The sequence below is a fragment of the Plectropomus leopardus genome, unplaced genomic scaffold (genome assembly GCF_008729295.1).
Source record: "Plectropomus leopardus isolate mb unplaced genomic scaffold, YSFRI_Pleo_2.0 unplaced_scaffold2270, whole genome shotgun sequence".
NCBI classification, from domain to species: domain Eukaryota; kingdom Metazoa; phylum Chordata; class Actinopteri; order Perciformes; family Serranidae; genus Plectropomus; species Plectropomus leopardus.
Genome location: NW_024624604.1, coordinates 1 through 10120, shown reverse-complemented (window position 1 = coordinate 10120; position 10120 = coordinate 1). Strand labels below are relative to the sequence as shown.

General features: G+C 37.8%; 1 protein-coding gene across 1 annotated transcript; it reads right to left on the bottom strand.

Annotated features, from left to right (window-relative positions):
• Window positions 1-1997: 1997 nt before the first annotated feature.
• LOC121966003 (plasma membrane calcium-transporting ATPase 3-like) lies at window positions 1998-4028 on the bottom strand (the record flags this gene model as incomplete). The annotated part of the gene is made up of 3 exons (XM_042516108.1): window positions 3884-4028; window positions 2565-2636; window positions 1998-2140 (listed from the first exon to the last, which is right to left on the bottom strand). Coding segments are annotated over exons 1-3 (354 nt in total), but the record flags the coding sequence as incomplete, so codon positions are not given.
• Window positions 4029-10120: the final 6092 nt, after the last annotated feature.

Genomic DNA, 10120 nt, shown 5'->3' with positions numbered 1-10120 from the left:
GTAGGGATAAAAACATCCTCATCCTAAACACAGGCCAGGGAGAAAAGCTGTGTCTTCAACAAGCATTTGAAATGCTCTAGCTTGAGGGCAGAACTGATTTTAAGTGGTAAGTTGTTCCACAGGTTTGGTGCAGCTACAGCAAAAAGCTCGATCTCCCCTGGCTTTAGGCCTTGTTTTAGGCACATCCAGGAGCAGCTGGTTAGATAGATAGATAGATAGATAGATAGATAGATAGATAGATAGATAGATAGATAGATAGATAGATAGATAGATAGATAGATAGATATATTTTATTGATCTCAAAACTGAGAAATTGGGGTGTAGCAGCTCCATACAGTAAGAACAAAGAAAGTAAAGAGAAAACAATATTAATAGAACATAAAAGGAATACGCTTAAAAAACTAAAAACTAAGAGACTATACATATATACATATATACAAGTGTAAAGTGCGGAGTGACTGCAGTTGCAGAGGTACAGTAAGCAAAATTTGACCGGAATGTAAGACAACCGACAGTATCTGAATAAATGTTTTAAAAAAAAAGGAACTAAGACCAGAGTTTAAAGAGCAGACAGAGGTGAGTTATTGTACAGATGAATGGCTTGTGGCAGGAAAGATCTCCTGTATCTGTCCTTTCGACAGCGAAGCTGAATCAGTCTGTTGGAGAAGGTGCAACAGATTGATTCAGCTTTAGCAGACCTCAGTGCTCTGGCTGGAGCATGAACATATAGCAGTTCATTTAAATAAGGCAGTGCCAAACCATCAAGTGCTTTAAAAGTTAACAACAAGATCTTAAAACTAATTCTGTAGCGAACAGGGAGCCAGTGCAGTGAACGCAGCACAGGGGCAATGTGGTCTATCTTTCTAGAGCCTGTTAGGAGACGAAAGTTTAAGCTCATCCAAGTTTTATGTTTTAATGTCTCTTAGACAATCAAGTAAAGGCTGCAGTGAACCCTTACTTTGTAATTTTTATGGCATATAAATTTGTATGTCGTCAGCAAAACAATGAAATGAAACATTATGTTTTTCAAAAATAGAACCTAGAGGCAGCATGTACAATGAAAAAAGAATTGGGCCCAAAACAGAGCATGGGTTAATATTCTAAAAATGAATGACTATTTGATATTTATGATTAGGACTGATGTTGGGTTAAAACATAACTTAATTAAAGTATAAAATAATATTAATGCATAATATTTTTTTAAGCTTGATTCTGAAAAGCGCATTTTGTGCGCAAAGCGATATGAGTGTGTGTCATATTAAAGCGGGCCCTAAGGGTTAATGAGCTCAATGATATTTGATTACAAACTGAGTAAGGCAAGATTTCAGCTCTGGTAGAATCAGATTTAAGGCTGCCTTTGACACAGTTGGCCATGGCATACCACCGGTCAGACTGGATAACTGGATTAGGCCCTCAGGCACAGTGCTAAAGTGATTCAAATCTCATCCTCACAACAGGAACTATTTTGTCTTAAATGGGTATTATGCGTCTGAGCAAACCAACATGAGGAGTGGAGTTCCCCAAGGCTCAGTTCTTGGTTTAATAAAATTAAACAATAAAAAACTATACAAAACGATAATATCACCTATCCCATGTAGCGCATATCAACATTTTATGTTTTATATTTCTTATTTTGCATAATTTAATGCATGTTTTTGGTTCTATGTTGATCCTCTGTAACTGATGTTGCAGCCTGTCTCCGCCAGAACACTCTTGAAAAAGTCTTGAAAAAGAGACTTTTAATCTCAAGAGGTTTTTTCTGGCTAAAAGTTTTTGGATTTTGACAGCTGGAAAGTCTGGGACACAGAGAAAATCATACCGAGACTGCTGAGTCGAAAAGAGCACAACTAGGGTTCTGAGAGACAATGGGAGCATGACCTCCTTAACAAAGGTTGTTTCCAATGTGCACACTAATACACTGGTTTACAAGACAGCAGCTCCCACTTTTCCATTTGCTTTGCACTCAGTAAAGTGTATGGGGTGGGAGGGGGGTCTACCTTGACAGAGTAAGCCAGAGATATGGTGACAGCGAGAGGTAAGCCTTCTGGGACAGCCACCACCAGCACAGTGACTCCAATGATGAAGAATTTGACAAAATACTGGATGTAGACCGGAGTGCACTCTGTCAACCACGTGCGACCTGCAACACACACCACACTGCATATTAAGACCAAACCATCCACTTTAAAGCCTCTGGAAACATGGCTTGAAATAACAAGATTGCACATATTATGTTAAAGTGCAGGGTCTTATTAGGTATCTACAAAAATCTGTAGATAATCACAATCTGAGTGAAAATAAATACTGAAGAGGGAACGCCTGTGCACTTACTCCATGCCACACAAGTTTATTGAAGACAACGTTTTTTTTAACTTTTTTTTTTTTTTTAATTATGCATGGAAGACCCTAAACTACATGTTAATGAAGTTTTTGGTGATTTGGGTTCCCAGAAGTTTTAAAGTGTGACTCATGCTCACATGGTCAATATTTTTACCACAATGGCATGAGTACAATGTGTATAGCATGGCATGTGCATTTTAGGGGGATATTGTGCACACACAGACCTTCAACGACAAACGTGTTGATGACAAAGTACAACACCAGGATGATGACGGTGATGGCCGACATCACCAAACCTGTAAAGAAAATTAAAGAACAGTGTGTCAGTCAGTCTGCTCTAGCTTTATTTCATATTTATGTTTGGATATTCTGAAGTAATGCACGCCTGCTGCTTTATCACTCACTGCATTGCTTTACCTATGTGATCAAATTCCATCACAGTTTACAGCACTAGACAGTATGTTTTTATAACATGCCTCTCTGTTATTGAGCTGTAATAAAACATAATTCAGTATGACTCTTCTCATCTGCTGTGCAACGTTTTGCAACTTTTACAATTCATTTATGTTATTCACAGAGAACTTGCTCTGTCATTAGGCTCACTATTGTTTTCTATATATGTAAATAGTTTCTGTGACAACTTATCAAATGCTGCTCACCATTTTTATGCAGATGAAACTGTTTATTGTTCATCCCCCTCAGTAGTAAAAACTATTACAGTTATGCAATTTTAAATGCAGACAAATCCAAAGTCATACCCTTTTCAAATGAAAAAAGTTAACAGCTAATTGTCCTAACCTAATAACCTCTCAAGATGAAACCTAAATTAAGTTTCTTTTTCACTAATAAATCCAGTTTCCTGCTCCAGGCAAGAAAACACCTGAATTTAGCAACATTTTGACCTTTGTTGGACTATAGGGATCTGCTCGATGAATGCACCTGACCAGTGCCTAAAGAAGTTAGATACTGTGTACTATTGCGCTCTACATTTTATTACTGGCTGTGGAAACCGCATACACCACTGCACGCTGCTACTAAATGGCCTTCTCTGTCCATCTGCAGACTCTCGCATTGATTGTTTTTTAGAAATAAAAGTCTACTTGGGCTGGTTCCTTCTTATTTGGGTACATACATGTGTAAAAAAACAGAATCAATATGGTACAGTATCTTCTTGATGTTGGTCCCCAAAGTTCACACAGAACTTGGCAAAAAAAGCTTTTAAATTTGCTGACCCCTCTTCATTCTTCAATAACTTACAGAAGGACCTGATATTGTCTGAGCTGATTACAGTCAGGGGAATTTAAGTCAATTTAAAAAGATCAGGAAAATAGCACTTTTAGTCCATGTGATTGCTACTCTAATTTCCACTGATATATATATATATATATATATATGTATAAATGTGTGTGTGTGTGTGTGTGTGTGTGTGTGTGTGTTGTGTGTGTGTGTGTGTGTGTGTGTGTTCACTATTTTCTTCTATCCCAGTTCCCCAATGACTCGCAGAGTGTGAAAGCTGCCGGGTTTCGGTGTGACAGTTCTTTACCTGCTTTGCCAATCTGAACAGCGAGTTTGGTGAGTTTGCCCTGAAGCACACTCTTCTCTTTCTTCGGAACATTGGTCTTCTTCTTCTCTCTGTCCTCCACCTCCCCTCCTTCTGCACTTTTCAGGGGCTGCATTTCCATGGCAACACCCCCGTCCTGCTTCTTGGCTGAAAACACACACACAAACACACACACACACACACACACAAAAAATGTAAAAACATGACAGTATACTCTCTTAAGCACCGATTCTGCAGATGAAGTAAGCTCATTCTACATCAGGCACGCACAAACACACCACACACACACACGAACACACACACACACACACATTATGCACATGTGATGAGCTTTTACCTTTGTTCTGATTGTTCTGAACAGCTCCATCAGGTTGTTTTCCTGAGAGGAAGGGAGGGTGATTGAGACAAAGGCACATTAAGGAATAAAAAGACAAACATATAAAAGAGAAGTGTTAGCATGTGTGCATATTCATCAGGCGGGTTTCCATTACAGATTTGCGCAAAAGTTAAGTGATATTTTCGAAATGTTGATTCCATTGAGTGATGTACTGCGACTTCTTCTCTGGTGATAACATTCTAAGAAGCATGTTCAAAACATTAGCAGCTTTATTTCTATTGCAGCCACCACACTAACTGTCATTATTTACAATCCAAGGCCACGTAGGCGTGTTATGGAGCCATAATGGAAAGACAAGCCCGTTATAGGTGGGAGTGGCCACATATAAGGGATTTCTGGGAGGTGATAGTTCACGATTTTACAGAGGAATTGTGGATTTAAAACTTATGGATGATCCGCTCAACTTTTGAAGAGTTATGTGATGCAATAACAGCTCTTGTAGCTCCTGCTGCATCATGAGTTCCTCCTGACAAACACAGCATCATGTGACCTAGAAAAGCCAAAAACATTTTTCTTTTGTAGTTTTGCAAAACATTGGTTTTTCAAATCACCTGAAATACCACATCATGCAAGCATAGAAAAATGTTTTGCGATAAATGGGATTTTTTTTTAATTGCTGCGTTTAGGCATATTCACAATTTCAATTTGCGCAATTTGAGGGTTAATGGAAACCCGCCCAAAAGTCATATTTCTGATCTTAGGACAGCCAAAGACACACTTCCAGAAAAAGAAAACCACAAAAAACAATACTAAAGGTAAGGATAATGAAGGTGCACACATCTTCATACACTGGGTCAAGAGACTGAGAGACATTGTCTTAAGTTTAAGTCCATCAGAGGTCACTGTCACTTTCATTGCACTGTGTGTTGGGGTCCATATACTAGCTGAGGAAAGGAGCGGGGCAGGTAGACAACTTTATGCTCACATACCATTGGTGACTGTGCTGAAAGTGGCCTCTGCAGAGATGAGCAACTGAGTACTGTCGTCTGTTTGGGGAATGTGTGAGGAAGAAAGGTTTTGGGATTTGGCAAGAAGGGAAAACAAAAGAGAGCAAAGAGGGAAGAATAAAAAACTCAAGCAGTGAATGTGTTTGTAGCAGAATGTTCGGAGATGACTGTATACACTAAACAAAAATTTAAACACACTTTTGTTTTCGCTCCCATTTTTCACAGTTTTAAGTCAAAGATTTCAGACTTTTTATGCACGTGATAGATATATTTCAACTTTGGTCAGAAATTTGTTAAAATCTGTGTTAGTGAGTACTTCTGGCAGGTGCGGCATACACTGTAATAATTGTTTAAACTTTAAAAAAAAAAAAAAAACTAGTGTCAGGCTGCCCTAAATCCTTCAAAGACTGTGAAATTGGTTTGATTTCATTTAAAAACATTGTAATGACCAACTTCAAAGAAGTGATCCAAAACTTTGAAAGAAACAAAAAATTAGCAATTAGCATTAGAAAATTAGCAACACCCCCCACCAAACCATCAAAAAACAATAAAATGGCCTGATAAAAAGCAATTAAAAATTAAAATTAAATCACATTGAAAAATAACTACAACTTACATTCTTAAATTCAGTCAATTTTTAAATTTTAACTCTTTTGATAGCTGGATCGACATCACTTTTATTGTGCTGCATTCAGACTCCTTTGACAAGCATCAAAACTTGGAACTCTGAGCAAATTGGTTTGATTTTCTTTCAAATAATAAATAAAATGAAAAATGAAATAAATGTTTTAAATAAAGGCAATCTGCAACTTGGCAAGAAATGGCCTGCAAATTGCAGAAAGAAAAAAAAAGTAGATTTAGAAATTTATTTTTTAAAGGGCTGTCAAGAAAACGATATTTATCATAATCTTAAATTTATATTACTGATCTGTCATATTTTTGATAGCTGTATTTTTCAGTTCATGCTATTGTTTTTAAATGGTTTGGTTCCATTTTTTGTTTATTTGTATTTCTTTGGTGCTAATATTCAGGGAATTTTCTTACATATTTAAAATTGAAATTATCTTCAATAATTATTATAATTTTGAAGCACTTTTTTGAAGTCTTGATGGTCTTGTCTTCTGTTAATTTTTTTCTTTTCTTTTTTAATAATGTAAGGTAATTTTCGTACTCTTTTTACTAATTTCTTGCTAATTTTAGGGTCAGTTCTTTTAAGTTGCTCATTGCTTTCTTAATTGTTTTTGTTTTGGCTTCCAAGGCCAATCACCATCCTGATATGCCACACCAATCAGGTGTCTGGATAATCTTGGAAAAGGCGAAGGGCTCAATTATGTGGATTTTAACAAATTTGTGACTAAAATTTTAAAGAAAAGTCTATTGTGTGCATAAAAAAGTCTCAGATCTTTATCTTAAAAATGAAAAATGGGAGCATAAACAAAAGTGTTGCGTTTAAATTTTTGTTCAGTATAGAACGACAAAAAAAATGAATTGAATATAACCTAAGTCTCGAATGAGAGAAAAATCAAAGAGAACAGTGTACAGGCCCATAGCAAACCCACACTGCATGAAGAAAAACTAACAAGTTATGGCATTTGTAGAAATCTTATAAATAATGTATGAGCTCCAGTAAATGACTGTCTGAATGATCCAGCCCACAGAGGCTGCTGCACTGAGTGCAACACATCCTCATGTGCAAATAGCACTTTGGAAAACAAGCGATAACAGTTTTTTGGGGGTTTTTTTTTTCATAAAATCACCATCATCGGCTCATTTGTTGCTGTCCATTCTGCACGCCATGATGCTTCAGATGTTTTCTCTTTTTCAAGATGCCAACAACACCACACACATTCCCATACACAAGTAAGAGCTGCAGTGGTAGAGGCATGGATGAGTGCACTGGTAATGATATTAACCTTAAGTGCTTCTGAAAGTATGTGTGGCCTCCGTCGCTGTCTGCAGCTCTGCTCTGACTGCAGGGCCCTTCCAAAACAAATTTGAGCACAGACTAATGCTTCATGCGTTGACCAACCAACACTCTTCCCTGAATCTCCCCGGCTCCCTCGCTCTCCCCTACTCTTTCAATAATTGATTCAATCTGCAGCCTCTCTCTCTCTCTCTCTCTCTCTCTCTCTCTCTCTCTCTCTCAGATTAAGGGGATGGAAGGAAAAACAGGGGAGAGCAAAGGGAGAGATGGGAAAGTGAAAGAGGGCACGGCAGTGGGGTAAACAAGAGACAGTGAGAGAAATTGAGAAAAAATGGAGAGGAAGGAGAGAGGGGGCATGAGAATGAGAGGCATGGAGAGGATGTGGGCTAAATAATCGATGAGGTTAAACTGGTGTGTTTCCTGTTGAAGCTCTTATCTGAAATCAGTTAGGCACCCAACTAAATCCACACACACACACGTGCCGCAGTGTGTGAGCATGGACGGATTATAGGACAATAGGCCCCTGGGCACAGACATAAACAAGCCCCTATCTTTGTGGATTCTTGCAGTTCTTTTGGCATCTCTTTGTAGACTTTTGCAGTCGTATTACATCTCTTTGTAGTCATAATTTGGGGTCATTCTGCTTTCTTTGTGATCGTTCTGTGAGATTCTTTTGTAGATCTTTGTGATTGTTGAAAACTGTTTATAGTAATTTCATGCCTGTTTGTTTGAAGTTGTTTTAAGTTGTTTGTCTTGTGTTTGTCGTAGTCATTTTATGGTTCTTTAAAGTTGTTTGTAGTGTCTTTTTGTTGGAGTCTGTAGTAATTTCATGTCTCCTTATAGTTGTTTTGTTGTCATTGTGGTCATTTTGAGTCTCTTTGCAGTAATTTCATGGGTTTTTTGTAATTTTGTATGTCTTTGTGCTCATTTCAGGGTCTCTAGTAATTTAATGTCTTTGTGTAGATGTTTTTTCATTTCCTTGTAGCTCTTTTGAGTTTCTTTTTAGTAATTTCATGTCTCTTTACAGTTGTTTTGTGTCTTTGTGGTTGTTTTGAGTCTCTCTGAAGCAGTTTAATGTGTCTTTGTAGCGGTTGTGCATGTCTTTGTTTGGAGTGCCTTTGTGTTTATTCCAAGTCTCTTTGTAGTATTTTCAGGTCTCCGTGTAGTTGTTTTGCACATCTTTATGGTCATTTTGGTTCTTTTGCAGTAATTTCATGTCTGTTTGCAGTTGTTTTTTTTCTTAGTGACTGTTTTGAGTCTTTTTGTAGTAATTACATATCTCTCTGAAGTTGTTTTATGTGTATTTGTCATCGTTTCAAATCTTTGTAGCATCCATCCATTCATTCATTTTCTTCCGCTTATCCAGGGTCGGGTCGTGGGGGCAGCAGCCTAAGCAGGGAAGCCCAGACTTCCCTCTCCCCGTCCACTTCTTCCAGCTCTTCCCGGGGAATCATGAGGCGCTCCCAGTCCAGCTGAGAGACATAGTCTCTCCAGCGTGTCCTGGGTCTTCTGCAGGGTCTCCTACCAGTGGGACGTGCCCTGAACACCTCAAAGGGAAGGCGTCTTTGTAGCATCTTTGTATTCATTTCATATTTCTTTGCTTCTTTTGTTGTTTTGAGTGTCTTTGTAATTGTTTTGAATGTCATTGAAGTAATTCTGTGTCTCTTTATAGTTTTTTGTATGTCTCTGTGCTTGTTTCGGGTCTCTTGGTAGTAATTTAATGTATGTGTAGTTGTTTTTCATGTCTGTGGTTGTTTTGAGTCTCATTGTGGTAGTGTCACATATCTTTGTAGTCATTTGATTGACTGTCCAGCAACAAAATATTAACAGTCACTTCAAATAGAGGTTTTGGGGCCCAAGGGGTCAGAGACATATAGGCTTGTACCCGGTAAGCCCCTTCAGTAATCTATCAACATGTGTGAGTATATATTTACTGACTCAAGAGCAGTTTGAGGTATATATAAATGGAGATGGTGCAGATGTATGAGAATGGCTGTCTCATTTTCTGGGTTTCGTTGGCATCTGTTTTCTTCCTCTACTGCTGGCATATTTTAAGAACAAAACAATTTGTGCTTCTGATGCATATCAATATTAAATATGTTTATCTAAAAACTTCTAAAACGATGCAGTGTATCTTCAACAAAAATATCTTTATCTTTCTCTTATTACAGTTAAAAAAAATGTCTGTAAATATTGTGTCTCTCTACTGGTCCCCACTCCTTCACTTACCTTTCTTCTCCTTCCCGTCTTCCTCCATCTCTCCAGCTCCCAGCAGGGTGAAAATGATGCCCGTCTGCGAGTTTACACCCACAGCTGTCACCAGCATCCTGCCCGAGCCCTCCATCACATGGGTACCTTAAAATCCAAATACATTACTTCTTAAGACTGATTTAAGAGACCAGTGGTGCTTGTACAATGCAACAACTTGTGATCTTGCACATTTTTGTGAGGTTCTTTATAGAGCCCTTTCTCAGTGTTTTCTTCATACACAACACATAAACAATGCCATGAGCTGCTCTGGCTACTTGACAGGAAAAAAGTGCTTAGAGCTCAGCTCAACACAACTTCAGCATTCAGGCAGAAAAAAATGATAATTCTTTTGGTGTCTGCCAAAACATAATTCTTATTTTAAAACAAAATTATTGACTGAACTGCAGCTACAATAAAGTTAAATAAAGTAGCTACTGTCATATAATCAGGTCGAATACACTACTGTTATAATAACATTTAATAAAATACAGATATAAGGAAGTTGAATAAGGTACTATAATAATTAGATTTTATTCTAAGTCTACAATTCTACAATTCTACAATTTCATTTAGCAGACGCTTTTATCCAAAGCGACGTACAACACAAGCAAGAATTTAGACTTAAGGAAAAAACCCTTAGTAAGTGCAAAAAGTGCTTCAGGTGTGATTGGTCACAGGTATTGCCGTCTAGTGGCAGAAGA